Source organism: Chiloscyllium plagiosum, chromosome 1, assembly GCF_004010195.1.
Source record: "Chiloscyllium plagiosum isolate BGI_BamShark_2017 chromosome 1, ASM401019v2, whole genome shotgun sequence".
Taxonomy (NCBI): Eukaryota; Metazoa; Chordata; class Chondrichthyes; order Orectolobiformes; family Hemiscylliidae; genus Chiloscyllium; species Chiloscyllium plagiosum.
This window is the reverse complement of record NC_057710.1, coordinates 155872543-155892375: the sequence shown is the minus strand read 5'-3', so window position 1 is coordinate 155892375 and position 19833 is coordinate 155872543. Positions and strand designations below refer to the sequence as shown.

At 41.9% G+C, this 19833-nt stretch overlaps 1 protein-coding gene across 4 annotated transcripts in view; it reads right to left on the bottom strand.

Annotated features, from left to right (window-relative positions):
- Positions 1-19833, bottom strand: part of tmem131l (transmembrane 131 like) — a 162818-nt gene that overhangs the window by 6956 nt on the left and 136029 nt on the right. For 3 of the 4 annotated variants that reach the window (XM_043700124.1, XM_043700133.1, XM_043700125.1), the window contains 7 exons: positions 11138-11286; positions 9728-9837; positions 7359-7531; positions 6589-6780; positions 4574-4649; positions 4356-4486; positions 1166-1286 (listed from right to left, as the gene is read on the bottom strand). In XM_043700124.1, the coding sequence (XP_043556059.1) occupies positions 1166-1286; positions 4356-4486; positions 4574-4649; positions 6589-6780; positions 7359-7531; positions 9728-9837; positions 11138-11286 (952 nt within the window). The remainder of the gene's footprint in view (positions 1-1165; positions 1287-4355; positions 4487-4573; positions 4650-6588; positions 6781-7358; positions 7532-9727; positions 9838-11137; positions 11287-19833) is intronic. The other variant, XM_043700138.1, reaches the window with a different exon arrangement.

The following is a 19833-nucleotide window of genomic DNA, read 5'->3' as shown; positions in this document are numbered from 1 at the left end:
CACATCCTTCTTATAATGCGGTGACCAGAACTGTACACAATACTCCAAGTACGGCTGCACCAGAGTTTTGTACAGCTGTAGCATAACCTCATGGTTCCAGAACTCGATCGCTCTATTAATAAAAGCTAAAACACTGTATGCCTTCTTAACAACCCTGTCCACCTGGGTGGCAACTTTCATGGATCTGTGTACCTGGACACCGAGACCTCTCAGCTTATTTACACTATCAAGAATCTTACCATTAGCCCAGTACTTTGCATTCCGGTTACTCTGACCAAAGTGAATCACCTCACACTTGTCCGCATTAAACTCCATTTGCCACCCCTCGGCCCAGCTCTGCAGCATATCTATTTCCCTCTGTAACCTACAACATCCTTCGTCACTATCCACAACTCCATCGACCTTAGTGTCATCTGCAAATTTACTAACCCACCTTTCTACGCCCTCACCCAGGTCGTTTATAAAAATGACGAACAGCAGTGGACCCAACACCGACCCTTGCGGTACGCCACTAGTAATTGGACTCCAGTATAAACATTTCCCATCAACCACTATCCTGTCTTCTTTCAGCAAGCCAATTATTGATCCAAACTGCTATATCTCCCACAATCCCATTCCTCCGCATTTTGTACAATAGCCTACTGTGGGGAACCTTATCGAACGCCTTGCTGAAATCCATATACACCACATCAACCGGTTTACTCTCATCTACCTGTTTGGTCACCTTCTCAAAGAACTCAATAAGGTTTGTGAGGCACGACCTACCCTTCACAAAACCATGCTGACTATCCCTAACCAAATTATTCTTTTCTAAATGATTATAACCTAGATGAAAGGTTATAAGAGATAATCCTATCTCTTAACCTTTTCCAACACTTGACCAACAACTGAGGTAACATTGCCTAATACAAGATGAACACAACTAGTAATAAACATCAGAAGACATGACAGAATTTGGAGAGTGGAATGGTGGTGCTTATGCTTACTAGCTCAATTAAATTTTCAAAGGGACAAACATATGAAAAATACCCTCAGTTCAAAGTTGGAGCATTCTGAAAGTAGGCCAAGGTCAAGTGTTATTAACAAAAAAAAAATGCTCAAAGGTGCAGACAATAAAAAAAACATTGTGACTCTTTGATCATAGATGTTTACAGATCAGAAATACCTGTAATCAGCAGCATCTCCTGACTGGGGCTCAATCTGCATACCGTTCCCTGAGAGATATGCCAAACCATGTACAGGAGGAATAGATTTTAAACACTGACCATTCACAGTTGTGTAAAGACCTAAACATTGCAAGCGATGAAGAGGGAGAGTGTCACATTCAAAACGAAAACAAAAGTTGCATTTGTACCCGTGCAGAAAATACCAAAACTCTAATTCAAATTTTGATATTCACATTTTATTCAGCTCAAAGCACAGCAATGACTAGGAACATGAGTCTCTCAAGCATGCCTGGATTTTAAATCTCATAAGTCACTTATATTTCTTGATAGATGGACAAATGCCCGATACAACATTAATTAATTCCAACTGTAAGGATGCAGGTGATTTATGGAGGCAGATTAACTGATTGGATTGGACATTCCAGTTGACTGATGACTATTTGGTTGACAAAGAGCCCAAAGATTTGAGACTGGGCTCTTTTCTACCTGACTGGCAAATTGCTGGTACGAAGTGGGTGTCTTATGGAAGGTCTACCACTACTGAATTACCAATTTGTTCCAGAGTCTGTTCTGAAAATAGAAAACCCAAAGGGGTCAGAACTCAGACAGGCAGCAGCCCACAATACCTTTTCAGAGTTCAGCTGAGCACTCTTTAACCTACAAAAACATGGAATAACTTTCCAGATTATAACATTGATGAAACAGGGATGGGTAGGTAAAGTCCATCCTGGTCTTCTTTAGAATTACAAATCAGGATCCTAAATGAATCAAAGTACAGTCAGATCTGATAATAAAGTGATAGTTTAGGTTTCATAAGATCCCATGCTGTATGAAAATTGCACAATAGCAGTGTCATTTCAACTACTGGGGGCAGAATAGCATTATAGCCAACATAAGTAAAGAAAATTCATGTTCTACAAATAACGGTCTAAACTCTTCAATTGCGTTAAAGCCAATTTGTGCTGAAGAAACATGTCATAGCAGTAGCCCAAACTGCATAGTTAAGAGCAACCAAATATCTGAGAGAGACTGGCAAGTTGACCACCAAGAGTTATGTCTGCAGAGCAATTAGGATTAACGTTACACTAAGTCTGCCAATCCAAACTGGAGATCAATACTAGCTCATTAACATCAATTTCAGCAGCTTAAAATTAAACTTTTAGTTTACTGCACTGGGTAAACTTGCGAAGGAATGTGTATTGGTCCAAAAGAATGACATTTGATACAGCGTTACCAGACAACAGGAGGCCAGAAAACATTGTACCATTATTTAAAAAGGGTGCAAGGCACAGCCAAATAATTAGATGAGTCAGCCTGACCTGGGTGGCTGCCAAACTACTAGAATCAATAAAGAGAGATTGGATTAATTAATTCTTGCCTTTCCAAAAAACGATCAGGAACATTGAGCATGGTTTTGTCAAAGGAACATTATGCCTCACTAACTTGATTGAATTTTTTGAGGAAATAAAAGGATTGATGAAGAAGTGAACGTTGTCAACACTGATTTCGCGGAGGCATTTGAGAAGGTCCCATGTAGCACACTGTTATGGAAGGTTAAAACCCATGATACCCAGGGGAGTGTGGCAAGTCTGATCCAAAATGGGCTGAGTGTCAGGATGGAAGGAATGTTGGTCGATGAATGTGAACTGCTTTTCATTTGCAAAAATAATGCTCTTAGTTTCGGCTTCCTTGATGTTTGTGGTCTATTTTCATGTTTAGACTTAAGTGTGGGAGACCGGATTGGGAAATCTGCACACCTTGATCAAGTAGTTGATGGTGAAGTGGGTGGCTGTGACAGGGTTAATGTCATGGGATAAATGAAAGTTGCAAAGCACCAAAACCTTCAACTGACCTGATGATAAACACGCATGGCTGGAAAATATCAACTGCTTGGTTGAGTGAATAATAACGTGGCAAATAAAATTCAAATCAGAGAAGTCAGAGGTTATGTATTTGGAGTTGGTAAACAAAGGAATATAAAATAAATAGGAGGGTATTGAGACACAAAGAAAGTGAAACCTTGGACTGCATATTGACATACTAATCAGTCTCATCTGGGTGATGACCAAACTACTCCAATCAATAACGAGGTGTAGGATTAATCCATTAATTAAGGTAGCAGGACAAATAGAAAATTGTAGTAAGGAAGGCAGATGAGATATCTTGCTTCATTAGTTGAGGTACTAAATACAAAAAGCAGGGAAATAATGCTTGAATCATATAAAGATGGGGTTAGGTCACAGCTGGAGGAGTTGTGTACAATTCTGGTCACAATACAGGAAGGAATTAATTGCTTTAGAGAGCGTGCCAAGAGAATTTACAAGAATGCGATCATAGCTTATAAGCTATAGCTAAAAGGAAAAGTTGAATAGGTTAGGGGTGCTTCCCTTAGAACAGGAGGCTACTTAGGTGTACAAAATAATGAGGGGCTGGGATAGAGTGGACAGCGGAGACCTGATTCCCTTAAAGGAGAAGTCAACTAACTACCTGATTTATGACAACTGGTTGAAAGATTGGAAGGTTGACTAGCTTGGTTCGCTGCATCTGTGATGCCGAGTGATACCAACAGTGTGGTTCAATTCCCGTACTAGCCGAGGTCACCACGAAGACTCCGCTTCTTCAACCTTGCTCCTCAGCTTAGGAGCAATGACCCACAGGTTAAACTCACCAATGATGGCACAGCTCTATGATCCCCTGGGGCTATGGCGAATTTACCTTGGAGAGGATACATGGGGAACAAGGTTTCTACTCAAAGGGTGGTGGTGAGTATCTGGAATTTGCTGCCAATTCGATGACGGAGGCAGAAACCCTCAACTCATTTAAAAGGAACCTGGATCAGTACCTGTAGCACGGTAACTCTACAGACCAGGTGTTCAGAAGAGGGATTAAAATAGTTAACCAATTCATTGAGCCAGTACAGGCACAATAGGCTGAATGCTGTAAATTATCCATGGTTTTATTCCAGAATTACAACATTCCTGCTGTAGGATAAATCTCATTTGTAAGTTAATGACCACAACTTCTCCAAAATATTAGTGATGGCACAGACACATATCTTTAAGCGCACAAAGTCAGTCTTCTTTCAGGTTAAATATCAAAAGCTGCACTTTTCTTTACAAGACGAGAAGCATTTAACAATATACTGTTCTAAATTACTGATTACTTTCAAACCTACAATCTGCCTCTTACCTGGACTTTTCTTTAAACCCGCAGCTACTGCAGCAAAGGTGGGGCAATGGTTTTTATCAGGGGGAGTCGAAGGCTGTGCAGCTCCTCTCAAACATACATTGTTATTGGTGGAGTGGCTCAAATGAACAAATCTTTTACAAAACAAAAAGCAATTATAAAATTCAAACTGCATGTTATATAATGCGACTTCCATCTTAAGAAGTGATGTTTAAAGTTACCTTCTATTCCCTGAACTGTGATGTTCTTGCAAAGACGGGCTATAAATTGGAGACGCCTGCTGGAAAATCCTCTCCTCTAAAGTAAATAAGTCAAATATTAAAATGTAGCAAATGCAGATGTACTGTTCCTGACCTAGTTAGTAAGCTACCTTAATTTCCAAAGGATAACACTTTATAAATATAATTTTGCATTACCAATGAGCGAGTCTAGGATCAACATTTGTGAAGTATCTCTCAGAATATCACAAATACATGTAAGCAAAAGGACAGTGAAACAGGAAGGAAAAGATTAGTTGGGGTATCCAAAAAGAGAATAATCAGTTTTTGAGTGATGGAGAAGTGCAAGATGACTTAGGAAGGGAATTCTTGAAGTAGGACCCAGGGCAGGTGAAGGCATTGTCACCGACATTTAGGTGAAGTCAAAGCTTACAGAGGGCTTGACCCAGAGATATGGGTTTGGGACTTGACAAAAGGGTGGAAGAAAATGCAAAAATATATATGGCAAACCATGCTGACATTTAATGCCAAGGACTTTAGATTAGATTAAGTTCCCTACAGTATGGAAACACATCCTTTGGCCCAATAAGTCCACACCCACACTCTGAAGAGTAACCCACCCAGACCCATTACCCTACCCTATATTTACCTTTGACTAATGCACCTAACACTATGGACAATTTAGTATGACCAATTCACCTGACCTGCATATCTTTGGATTGTAGGAGGAAACCCACGCAGACACGGGGAGACTCCACACAGACAGTTGCCTGAGGCGGGAATTGAAACCGGGTCCCTGGCGCTGTGAGGGAACAGTGCTAACTACAGAGCCACCGTGCTGTTAATATTTGGAGGACCTGAGTCCACTGAGTACATAGATGAGAGGCCACTGTGATTTGGAGCAGTACAGGATATGTATGAGCTTTGGACCAATTAAATGCTTATGGAGGATAAAAGACCATAATTGAAGAAATTTGATCAACAAATCTCAAGATTTACAGTCACAATTTCAGGCAGAAGCAGGCACTACTGTTACTCTGTACTTAGGTCACCACTGATGCTGAAAATGTGTTGCTGGAAAAGCGCAGGTCAGGCAGCATCCAGGGAACAGGAGAATCGACGTTGAGCATAAGCCCTTCTTCAGGCTTATGCTCGAAACGTCGATTCTCCTGTTCCCTGGATGCTGCCTGACCTGCTGCGCTTTTCCAGCAACACATTTTCAGCTCTGATCTCCAGCATCTGCAGACCTCACTTTCTCCACTTAGGTCACCATTCTGGTTGTGAATCAGATACAAGGTTGAACTGTATAATCAGAATCAGATCAAACAGGTCATCAATGTTTCACATGCTCCGATTCATTGTCTAAGGAGAAGAACTGAGGCAGCGACAATATTGTAAAACTTGTAAACAAAGTCTCAAGCTGCATGCACATCAGTCGTATGCTCTCCCTTTCTCAAATAGTGTAAGCATACTTCTGGGCAGCAGCAACACCCCTGACAAGGTGAGAGGAAACAACTGCTTGCTGTTAGGCAAACTTTTGTTAAGTTGTTTGATGAATATTTTCCACTAATTAACCCAAGTCGTGGTCACGGTGGCTCAGTGGTTAGCACTGCTGCCTCACAGCGCCAGGGACCTGGATTCGATTCCAGTCTCAAGCAACTGTGTGTGGAGTTTGCACATTCTCCCAGTGTCTGCGTGGGTTTCCTCCTGGTGCTCCAATTTCCTCCCACAACGCAAAGATGTGCAGGTTAGGTGAATCGGCCATGCTAAATTGCCCACATCGTTCAGGGATGTGTAGATTAAGTGCATTAGTCAAGGATAAATGTAGAGTAATAGGGTAGGGAAACTCTTCGGAGACTCGATGTGGACTTGTTGGGCCGAAGGGCCTATTTCCACACTAGGGATTTGATAATTCTATGAAACATATGAACAGATTTCCAGCAGGCATTAAGTCAACTGTCTAACCTAGTTTTGACTTATAGTTTATGTATAGGACCTTATTTAAAGTATTTCCTTACTCTGTGTAGCAGAGGGTACGAAGTGCAATTGGGGATTGATACTTTGATCCTTCTCTCCCTCAGAACTGCTACTGCTCCAGCTTCCCCAGCTGTCAAGACTTGCTCTCACACTGTCTGACGAACTTCCAGAATCAGAGCTAGATTCACCAGAACGCACTTTCCTGATCAGCATCTTCCAGTTTGAACAACAATCTCCAAACAAAGGAACAGCACACATTAAAGAAACATTACTTAAAATGTTTTGCTTAATAAACATTTAAAGCTTGCAGTGTTTCACATGAAGAAAGCTTGATTTAAAAATTCAGTCTGATGAAATAGTTTATTTATGCACCTTACAATATTGTAAGTGCATTACCAAAATTGAAATCTCTACTACAGATATTTTCATTAATTATACTGACACAATCTACAAAATAGATGTGACAGTAATTGCTAATATTTCCCATCACAATAAAGTAGTGTATCTGTAGAACTTAAACACAGAGAGCTGTCAAGGCTGGGTAATTAAGAACATTCAAATTTCACTGATTGTTCATTAATAAGAAAATCAAAGATTATGAGGAAAAGGTGGAGCTGAAGATCAGATCAGTCACGATCTGATTGAATAGTGAGTAGACCTGATGGACCAAATAGCCTACTTCACTGCTTATGGTCAGTATTGACATTACTTGATTTATCCCATTGTGAGATCTGTATCAACGTAAGCCTGCTGAACATTAAAATTACAAGAAAACATCAGTAATGAAATGCAATAGAAGCTGCATACTTACCACCTTCTGCCTCTTTAAGATAAATGTCTGGTTTTATATGAATGTTACTCTTCTCTTTTTTTGCACATTGCCACACTTTCCTAGATCGGTCCTGATATAGAGCTTCCTTCTGTCTGCAATTGTAGTTCCTCTGACTGTGCACACCACCTGCCTGATCAGTTGACCTAACAAAACTAGTCAGAAACTTAAAGTTTAGCCAGCCATTAGCACAGATATAACAAGGCAAATAAAAAGGTTTAGGAGAAAGTGAGGACTGCAGATGCTGGAGATCAGAGCTGAAAATGTGATGCTGGAAAAGCGCAGGTCAGGCAGCATCCAAGGAACAGGAGAATCGATGTTTCAGGCATAAGCCCTTCTTCAGGAATAAAAAGGTTTACTCTTACTTTAGAGATTACATGTCAAAAACCTAAATAGTCCACAAATCTGCTCTCGCAGCCCTCAGTACAGGCATTGGGCAAAAATATTGGACTCACTGGCTGTGAGGGTGGCAAAAGTGGAGACAATGACTCATTTCATAAGGGAATCAGGTAATAGAGAGGGAAATGAACTTGCAAGGTTACTGGCATAATGAAGGGAGGACTTGAAATAATTAGATTGCCCTGCAAGGCCAGTATGAACCCAGTGAGTTGAATGGATTCTTTATGTGCTATGAAAAGTCCCTAATATAACCAGTACTCACCTTCTCACCCTAGTCTTTCCCCCAGTACAGCCCTCATCAATTCCTCAAGTTGACAAAACAGATTTAAACTGTTATGGTGGTTTATCCAGTCATTGCCAGGTCTAGCATCGTGCCTTGTTCATTAAAGGACTCTTTCACAGGATGTGAGCATTCTTGACCAGACCAGCTAATCACTATTGCCATGATGATGATAATGGTTAACTACATTCCAGAACTAATATCCTTCATTCTGGGTTCAAGGACTCCCACAGTATTATTAAGAAAGGAATTCTGTATTTTAGTCCAGCAGGAATGTGACTTAGTTCGTACCTAGCTTTGAGTTGTTGAATTTGTTTTGAATCCAGCCCACTTAGCCTGGTGATACTGCCACAAAACAATGAAAGGTACCTTCACAATATTGGTCAGGTGATCACTCCTACTGGTACTGTCAAAAGGGATAGATCTGCAATAGGTAGATTGATGAGAACAAGGGCAAGTAGATTTTTCCTTCTTATTGGTTCCCCTAAGTCTAGTAGCTATCAGGATTCAGCCAGCTCAGTCAATACCAGTGCAACTTGGCAAATATCTCTTTTCTGTTTAACTTTGTCTAATGGCGCCTTTTGCTAATAGAATTATTCAAAAGGTTTATAATAAAGTGATATTAGCATTCTACGATTTTATCAAACACTGGGGTATAAGTTGAAAATCTTGTACACATTACCCAAAGTACATTCTTATTCCAAGCAGTGTTTAACATGGAAGAATATAGATTCGTCAGCTTAGGCTGGGACTTAGATAATAACCAGCAGGTCTCCATGCCACATTTGACCTGATACCAGAAAACTTCGAGTAGTTCCGAGTCACTGTTGAGAACTCCCAGGGTAACTCCTTCCTAACTCTTTATCACCACAACTAGTAGGTCTGTTCTGCCAATACGGTGAAGCAAGCTTGTGAAGCTGAGTGGGCTACTCCTCACCTACTTCATATGATAGAATAGCATGAGACATACCCAGGGAGGATGTGGATAGTGCTGGGTCATTGTTTGAAGGCAAGTACAACTAATGTCAGACTGTTTCTCAAATTGTTGATCAATGTTCAATGACACAATTTTGACAAAGAATGCTCAGGGTCAACAGGGCTGCGTATGCTATTGTCAATGTGGTGCCTAGGCGAATGCTGGATAGTCCATCCAGTTGTATTCCTGTTTGACACTTCTGTAATGGTCGAGTACAACTGAATTGATTGTCAGACTGTAGAGAGCATTTAAGAGGTTTTAGATTAGATTAGATTACTTAGTGTGGAAACAGGCCCTTCGGCCCAACAAGTCCACACCGCCCCGCCGAAGCACAACCCACCCATACCCCTACATTTACCCCTTACCTAACACTACGGCAATTTAGCATGGCCAATTCACCTGACCTGCACATCTTTGGACTGTGGGAGGAAACCGGAGAACCTGGAGGAAACCCACGCAGACACGGGGAGAACATACAAACTCCACACAGTCAGTCAGTCGCCTGAGGCGGGAATTGAACCCGGGTCTCTGGCGCTGTGAGGCAGCAGTGCTAATCACTGCCACCGTGCCGCCCCCAAACAGCCTGATCTATTGACTATTGATCTATTAAATATCTTAGTGATATTTATGTAGCCTATAAACACACTTTGTTACATGATATCTTCAAAGAATTATATTAAGAAACTTCATACTTACCTCAGAGAAATATTCTTGTTTTTCCCACATGATTTTCTTCCTTTCCATTTATTATGGGTTGTAACTTCACCTTTCACTTGTCTTTTCTGTTTAACCTTGTCCAATGGAGTCTTTTGTTGATATCATTATTGAAAAAATTGTAACAGGTTTATTATAAAATGTTATCAGCATTATATGATTTTATCAAAAGATTGTCTGATTATAAGTCAGTTTATTTTTGCAGGAACCAACAATGCCATAGCCTTTAAACTACCTCACAATGAACAATGTGTGGCTGTTTATTAATTTGCACTTCATGAGGAGCCAGAGCCAAATCCACTTCAGGATTAAAAGCTACTGCAAAAAAAAACATTAAATGCAATTGTGAGGCATACTGATCACAGTCAGATCAGCCTGATGTCAGTGTGTGGACCTGAAGCACGGTTAGCTCTCAGACGATACACGTGTACACTGTGCAAGGAGAAACAAACGGTCTCACATTTATTGTAAAGCCTTTCAAGTTCCAGAAAAAAAAATGTGACAAAGCACTTCATTGAGTGAAATACTTTTGAAGTGTAGTCACTATCATAATACAGAAAATGAAAAAGCTGATTTGTGCAAAGCAAGATCCAATTAATAATGAAAAAAATATTTTTTTTTGAAAAGTTATTTGAGACACAAATGTTAGAACATCTGGAGGACACCCATATCCACAATGGTGCCATGGGCATTTTTATTACTACCTGAAAGAATTATCAAAAGCTCAATGTTAAAGATTTATACAAAAGGTAGTAACTCACTGGAGCACGCGCTTAGATTGTTTGTAAAGTCACTTGATATGTACAACCCCCTGACTTAGAGGGCCAAGTAGCATCATAAACCAAGGCAGGCCAGGAGTTTCACTTGGACTTCAAGAATTAAGAGAAATCAATACTGCACAAATGGACCATCTCATCAGTAAAATTAGTGCTTCAAGAGAATTTATGGTCTGTTTGACTGGCAGACCCTCTCCCTAACATGAGTCTAGAGTGTGGTCCTGGAAAAGCACAGCAGGTCAGGCAGCATCCGAGGAGCACAAGAATCAACGTTTTGGGCATAAGCCCTTCATCTGGATGAGGGGCTTATGCCTGAAATGTCGATTCTCCTGCTCCTCGGATGCTGCCTGACCTGCTGTGCTTTTCCAGCACCACATTCTCGACTCTGATCTCCAGCATCTGCAGTCCTCACTTTCTCCTAACTAAACCCTGTTTGGTCAAAAAATGTATGCAGGTGGTTCCAATACCCAATCTGTAATTTGCAATTTTGAAAAGAATACAGTTTTAGGGCAGGTGCAACCTTGAAAATACTTCAGAACCAGAAACACTAACATCCAACAATGTTTTTTGAATATTTCTAGGTTCTCCTGTTCTGTACGTAGTTAAAGCCCCATACCTCAGATGTGGATAGTTTGTGTGTTACAAAGGGAGGCTGTGCATTCTGTAGCTCTGGCGCACAATTTCTTTCTTGTGGTTTGTCAGGCACCTGTGCTTCTGTTTTCACATTTTCACTGATCTTCTCCATTGTTCCTTGCTGGAGATTATCTGAGGGTCAGAATTACAACTTAAAAGAAAAACACTAACAGTTGAGCTCCTCGGACGCTGCCTGACCTGCTGTGCTTTTCCAGCACCCCACACACAACAAAATATCATACCCAAATTTTCCCTTTTAAACTAACTTTCTTCCCATCACATGGTCTGTCTACAAGTAAATGGAGGGGCCCCCTTGTGGTACAGTGGAAGCATACCTGCCCTGGAACTGAGAGACTGTAGCCATTGTTACGCAATTTTAGAATCACATCTAGTTTTGGCCACTGTTTACAAATGGTTCAGGCCCTATTTACAAGGTTTGCTGAGAAGACCAAACTTATACAGCATGGAAATGTAGGAAATTCAACAAGTAGTTTCACCAGTGAAGGTGAGATTGCAGTAGATTGTAATAATACCATCACTGATTTCCCAACTCAGTCATCAAGGAAAGGGAGCTCATGTAGCTACTCCATTTCAAAGCTGAATCAGAGTGCCCATTAAGACATAAAGCTGCAGTTTCAAATAAAGCAAAACGGTTTGGAAATATGCAAGGAATACGTGATTAGGTATAATTCTGAAGACAGATTTCTCTCAGAATCCAAAGATGGGCTTACAAGGAATGCTATAGCAACATTTTTTTCTTTTGACATACATGGTGTCATTGAAACTGAACACAACTGCGTGAGTTGGTGAGTTCATAGTTCAGTAAATACGGATTCACACAATGGCAGCAGATTTAGATTGCCATAACGTAGTACTGCAGTACAAATGTTGATAGCTTCCTTGTGTAGCACATTGCTGTTTACACTCAATGTAAAATGTAGACATGGATACTATTGACATGTAAGCCGTGTATGGTGTTTGCAAATATGAAGGAATCTTTCACTGAGCATGTGGAAAACTTGGCACAAAATGGGGTGTAGTAATTCACCCTAACATACTGTGTAGAACTAGCATAAGAGAAAGCATTAAGGGATACAATTTTCGTGTATCTTGGTCAGCCTATACCAGCGGATACGTTGAGTGGTGAGAAAACGCCTCACTATATACATCACCTGGCAGCTGTTACACAAATTCAGCAAGCATTTTATTTCTGGCTTGGTTTTGGGCAAGGCTGCCTGGTCATACTGAGGAAAGGGCCCAAAGGTTGTGAATGTGACCCAGCATTAGGAACGATGTGATTTTGTTGATATAGGTACACTTGTTAAAGGTCCATTCTTGGCTCATTCTCAGAGTTAATTATATTAATGCCCAGGTTGACTTTGAGGCTTTGCAATGCTGCCAGATATTAACTTTGCACGAGAAAGTCAAACAAGATATCTGAAATCCTGCAACACATGAGTATTAGATTAGCCAGGCACATTTTCAAGAAATTACTGTCTTTAGTGGACACTGGCTTTTTGACAGCAGAGTTAGGAGTAGTGGAGTTTACATACAGCAAATTTACTTCTTCCTCTTTGACATGGATTGAAGGCAAACCAAAACTTGCAAAGGACAAATTAATTACTTTCAGTGTACATACTCAAAAATTTATTACAGGTTTAATAGCATTGTTAATTGGGTGGTCATTGTTAATTTCAGCAGGATGGTCCTCATTGCCCCTCTACACATTAACAGCACAGAGGTGAAATGAGTGGCAAGTGTCAAGGTCCTGGGAGTGGTCATCCACAACAAGCTTTTTTGGACTCTTCATATAGACGTACTGGTTACAAAGGCCCAACGTCTCTTCTTCCTCAGGCCTCTGAGAAAATTGGGCATGATGGCGAATACCCTTGCCTACTTGATGTAGGTTTGCTTGCTGAGCTGGAAGTTTAGTCTTCAGACATATCACCATATTAGGTAACATCTTCAGTGAGCCTCCGGATGAAGCACTGCTGATGTTTCCTGCTTTCTATATATATGTTTGGGTTTCCTTGGGTTGGTGATGTCATTTCCTGTTCTTTTTCTCAGGGGGTGGTAAATGGGATCCAAGTCAATGTGTTTACTGATAGTGTTCCAGTTGGAATGCCATGCTTCTAGGAATTCTCAGGCATGTCTCTGTTTGGCTTGTCCTAGGATGGATGTGTTGCCCCAGTTGAAGTGGTGTCCTTCCTTATATGTAAGGATACTAGTGAGAGAGGGCCATGTCGTTTTCTGGCTAGTTGATGTTCATGTATCCTGGTGGTTAGTTTTCTGCCTGTTTGTCCAATGTAGTGTTTGTTACAGTTCTTGAATGGTATTTTGTAGATGACATTAGTTTTTCTTGTTGTCAGTATAACGCATTTCAAGTTCATTTGCTGGTGTTCAAGTGTGTTGGTGGGCTACCATGACGCCAAGGGGTCTGAGTTGTCTGGCAGTCATTTCCACAATGTCTTTGATGACGGGAGAGTGGCTAGGGTTTCTGGACACGTTTTGTCTGCTTGTTTGGGTTTGTTGCTGAGAAATCGGAGAACTGTGTTCATTCTGTTTTAATAAACTGTTTAAGTGATTTTCCTCTGCTCTGCGTAGTTCCTCCGTGCTGCAGTGTGTAGTGGCTCATTGGAATAATGTTCTGATGCAGCTTAGTTTGTGGATATTGGGAAGATTGCTTCTGTGGTTCAATATAGAGGAACCTCGATAACCAAAGTATTGGATTATCCAAAAGGAAATCTCGAGTTCCCAGTAGAAACATTACATCAAAGACGTGTTTCCAACAGTGATCATGTCTTTTGTTTACAACAATTAAACAAGCACAGTCTCCAATTGACTGACATCCCACCCTCTCCCCCCACACTTTCCCTGGAATTCTACACAGGGGTGTACCCTAAACCCTCTTTTGCCAAATAATCTGTCCAACATTATCCTATACAGGGTAAAGATGGAAGCTGTCAAAATGCAATAAAAAATTGTGTTGGGGGCTGTGGCTGCTTGTGCACACTATTTGGAGACTTACCCCACAAAGGTGGCAGCAGCAGCAGCTTTCTTGTTGTTGGTGTCCAGTCCGGCTGCCTTGGAGAGGGGACGGGGTGGGGGGGGGAGACGGGGGGGCAGGGGGCAGTGTTATATGGGGTTGGGGGTGGGCAGGGCAGTGTTGGACAGGGTTGGGGGACAGGGTGTGCGGGGCTCGTTTGCGGTGTGCTGCTGCCTCATCTCCTGAACTGGGAGCAGACTTCAAAAAACTCCAATCCCCAGAGGAAAGACCATTAATCGGTTAACCGAATAATCAATTATCCAAATGAAATAGTGTCTGCCCATCTCGTTCAGATAATCGAGGTTCCACTGTATTTGGTCCATATGTGTTGTAGACACTGTAGACGCTGGTTTGAAGTTTCTAGTTGGCTGTTCGCGGTGACATCTCGGAATGGCAGTTTGTTGTTGTTTTCCTCCTCTTTAGTGAATTTTATGCCAGAAAGGGCATTATTGATGGTCCTGAAGGTTTCCCCTAATTTGTTTCGTTTAAGAGATGACAAAGGTATCATTCCACATAGTGGACCCAAAGTTTGGGTTGGATGGTTGGCAGAGCTTTTTGTTTGAGTCTCTGCTTCACTGCCTCTGCTATTGCCTCTGATATTGGAGATCCCATGGGTGTTCCATTGGTTTGTCTGTGGGTTTTGTTGTTGAAGGTGAAGTGTATGGTAAGGTATAGGTCCACTAGCTTGACTAGACTGTCTTTGCTGATGAAGTTGGTGGTGTTTGGTATGTGTCTCTTTGGGTCTTCTAATAGTGTAGTCAGTGTTTTCTTGGCCAGGTTGATGATGATTGATGTAACAGCCCTGTTCGCATCCAAGACCATTATTTCACCCTTTTCTATCTTGGTGTCTTTGGTGGTCTTCAGGAATTCCTGGGTGGAGTAAATGGAGTGGCGTGAGTCTTCTACTAAGTATTTTAGTCTTTGGTGTAGCTCCTTGGCCAGTCTGTAAGTTGGTGTTCCAGGTAGCGAGACTATGGGTTTGAGGGGGGCTCCTGGTTTGTGAATTTTGGGTAATCCATAGATGCGTGGTATGTATCGATCCTAGGACAAGCCAAACAGAGACATGCACAAGAATTCCTAGAAGCATGGCATTCCAACTGGAACTCTCTCAACAAACACACTGATGGGGATCCCATTTACCACCTCCTGAAAAAGAGAACAGGAAATGACATCACCATAGGAAATGACATTACCAACCAAACAAAAGCAGGAAACACCAGCAGTGCTTCGTCCAGAGGCTCAATGAAGATGTTACCTAGTATGGTGACGAAACATCTGAAGATGAACCTTCCAGCTCAGCATGCAAATCTACACCCAGAACCTGAACTTGAACTTCAAAACTCGTAACCCTTGCCAACTTTTATAGGTGCGCCATCAAGAGCATTCTGTCTGTATGTATCACTACCTGGTATGGCAACTGTAACAATTCAAGATCGGAGACAGTTACAGAGAGTGGTGAACTCGGCCCAGACAATCACAAAGGCCAATCTCCCATCTACAGAATCCACCTACCAGGCCCACTGTCAAGGAAAGGCTGCCAGCATTCTCAAAGATTCATCCCACCCTGGCAATGTTTTTCTACAACCTCTACCATTGGGGAGAAGGTATTGATGCCTGAACACACGCACCAGCCGGTTTTGAAACAGTTTCTACTCTACTTTTTTTTTTAAAAAACAGTACTGAATGGACTCTCAAAGTCTTAATATTCGCCTGTACCTGTGTTTTTGTTGTTGCTGCTGTTTACCTATTAATTGCTTATCTATGCTACTTAACTCTGATCTGCCTATATTGCTCGCAAGACAAAGCTTTTCACCATGCTTCAGTTCACTTGACAGTAAATTCAATTCAATTGCATTACCATACTGCTCCCGCTTGAGTGAGTTTACATTGCAGACGTATTTTAAAAGGGTTCATCTACTGATACAATATAGTGGGATAATTGGATCAAACCAAACAAAAAGCTCACTTTAAACTGATTGCAGTGCTTATTACGAATCTATTTAATCTCAAATCTCAGTAGATTAGAGATGTTGAATGCTCTAATTCTGCTCCTTTATCAACAGATTGTCTCAATTTAGCATTATCAAAGCATTTGGAAATGAAAACAGGAACAATTTTAGGTTTAATGCATTTTTGAATAAATGCGAGAGCTTACATATTCTTAACTTACTTACCTCTTGGTCAAGCTATGTTACAGATTACTTAGACTGGGTCTTTGTCATATGCCTTTCACAGATATGCAAGTAGTCATTTGGTAGATTTGGAATTTGAATACAGCTGAAAAATTACACTTTTTTTTTTAGGGGTTGTGTGTTATATATGCATCAGGACAATTTGCAATACCAAAGGAAAATATTTAAATTGTACGCAAGGAGACTGCTGATCAATTTGCAAGTGGACTCTGATTGGTGAGATCTCACCATCGATGATACACCAATTAACAATGTCTGACAGTTCACTGCCAAGCCTTAAAATCTTTAGTGGACTCCCTTCTGCACTCACATTCACCTTTGAAATGGAGCAATCAAATTGACTCCTTTTTCATAACACACTAGTTGAGAATGTGGCCAGGAGGTTCTCGACTGTCTACCATAAACCTACCTTCAATAGACAATAGGTGCAGGAGTAGGCCATTCGGCCCTTCGAGCCAGCACCAACATTCATGATGATCATGGCTGATCATCCTCAATCAGTATCCTGTTCCTGCCTTATCCCCATAATCCTTGATTCCACTATCCTCAAGAGCTCTATTCAACTCTTTCTTGAAGGCCTACACAGCCTTCTGGGGCAGAGCATTCCACACACCCACCACTCTCTGGGTGAAGAAGTTTCTCCTCAACTCTTCTAAATGGCCTAGCCCGTATTTTTATACTGTGTCCTCTGGTTCGGGATTCACTAATCAGAGGAAACATGCTTCCTGCCTCCAGAGTGCCCAAACCTTTAATAATCTTATACGTCTCAATCAGATTCCCTCTCAGCCTTCTAAACTCAAGGGTATACAAGCCCAGTCGCTCCAATCTTTCAATGTAAGATAGCCCCGTCATTCTGGGAATTGACCTCATGAACCTACGCTGCACTGCCTCAAAAGCCAGAAGGTCTTTCCTCAAATTTGGAGACCAAAACAGCGGTCTCACCAGGGCTCTGTACAGCTGCAGAAGGACCTCTTTGCTTCTATACTCAATTCCTCTTGTTATGAAGGCCAGCATGCTATGAGCTTTCTTCACTGCCTGCTGCACCTGCATGCTTGCTTTCATTGACTGATGTACAAGAATACCTAGATCTCGTTGTACTGCCCCTTTACCTAACTTGACTCCATTTAGGTAGTAATCTGCCTTCCTATTCTTGCCACCAAAGCGGATAACCACACATTTATCCACAGTAAACTGCATCTGCCATGCATCTGTCCACTCACCTAGCCTGTCCAGGTCACCCTGTAATCTCCTAACATTCTCCTCACATTTCACCCTGCCACCCAGCTTTGTATCATCAGCAAACTTCTAATATTTTTAATACCATCTATATCATTAATGTACATTGTAAAAAGCTGCTGCCCCAGCATCGATCCCTGCGGTACCCCACTGGTCACCGCCTGCCATTCCGAAAGGGAGCCGTTTATCACTACTCTTTGTTTCCTGTCAGCCAACCAATTTTCAATCCATGTCAGTATTTTAACCCCAATATCATGCGCCCTAATTTTGCTCACTAACCTCCTGTGTGGGACTTTATCAAAGGCTTTCTGAAAGTCCAGGTACACTACATCTACTGGGTCTCCCTTGTCCATCTTCAGAGTTACATCCTCAAAAAATTCCAGAAGTTTAGTCAAGCATTTTCCCCTTCATAAATCCATGCTGACTCTGACCTATCCTGTTACTGCTATCCAGATATGTCGTAATTTCATCCTTTATAATTGACTCCAGCATCTTTCCCACCACTGAGGTCAGACTAACTGGTCTATAATTCCCTGCTTTCTCAAAAAGTGGGACAACATTAGCCACCCTCCAATCCACAGGAACTGATCCTGAATCTATAGAACATTGGAAAATGATCACCAACGCATCCACGATTCCTAGAGCCACCTCCTTCAGTACCCTGGGATGTAGACCATCAGGTTTTGGGAACTTATCAGCCTTCAGACCTAACAGTTTCTCCAACACCATTTCCTGCCTAATATAAATTCTCTTCAGTTCAGATCCTTCAGCCACTATTACCTCTGGGAGATTGCTTGTGTCTTCCCCAGTGAACACAGATCTGGGGCACCAATTCAACTCTTCTGCCATTTCTTTGTTCCTCGTAATATATTCACCCGTTTCTGTCTTCAAGGGCCCAATTTTAGTCTTAACCATTTTTTTTCCCTTTCACATACCTAAAAAAGCTTTTACTATCCTCCTTTATATATTTGGCCAGTTTACCTTCGTACCTCATTTTTTCTCTGCGTATTTCCTTCTTAGTTATTCTCTGTTGTTCTTTAAAAGCTTCCCAGTCCTCCGATTTCCCACTCATCTTTGCTATGTTATACTTTTTCTCTTTTGACTTTATATGTTTCTTATCTTCCCTCGTCAGCCACGGCCATCTCTGCCTCCTCTTAGGATCTTTCTTCCTCTTTGGAATGAACTGATCCTGCATCTTCTGCATTATACCCAGAAATACCTGCCATTGTTCCTCTACTGCCATCCCGGCTAGGGTATTGCACCATTGAACTTTGGTCAGCTCCTCCCTCATAGCTCCACAGTTCCCCTTATTCAACTGAAATATTGTCACTTCCAATTCTACCCTCTCCCTTTCAAACTGCAGATTAAAGCTTATTGTACTGTGGTCACTACCTCCTAATGGCTCCTTTACTTCGAGGTCCCTGATCAAATCCGGTTCGTTGCACAACACCAGATCCAGAGTTGCTTTCTCCCTGGTAGGCTCCAGCACAAGCTGTTCTAAGAATCCATCTTGGAGGCACTCCACAAACTCCCTTTCTTGGGGTCCAGTACCATCCTGATTCTCCCAGTCTACCTGCATGTTGAAGTCCCCCATAACAACTGTAGTTATATCTTTGCGACAGGCCAATTCCAGCTCCCTATTCAACTTGCACACTACATCCAGGCTACTGTTTGGGGGCCTGTAGATAACTCCCATTAGGGTCTTTCTATCCTTAGAATTTCTCAGCTGTATCCATACTGACTCTACAGCCCCCGATTCTAGGTGCCCCCGCTCAAGGGACCGAATATCATTCCTTACCAACAGGGCCACCCCACCCCCTCTGCCCAGTTTGTCCTTACGATAGCACGTATAGCTTTGAATATTCATTTCCCAGGCCCTGTCCATTTGAAGCTGAAACTTTATTGCTGGAACAGCACAGCAGGTCAGGCAGCATCTAGGGAACAGAAGATTCGACGTTTCGGGCACATGCCCTTCTTCAGGAATGAGCAGAGAGTGTTCAGCAGAAGATAAAAGGTAGGGAGGAGGGACTTGGAGGAGGGGCGTTGGAAATGTGATAGGTGGAAAGAGGTCAAGGTGAAGGTGATAGGTCGGAGTAGGGTGGAGGCGGAGAGGTCAAGAAGAAGACTGCAGGTCAGGAAGGCGGTGCCGGGCTGGAGGGATTCGGCTGAGACAAGGTGGGGGGAGGGGGGATGAAGAAACTGGTG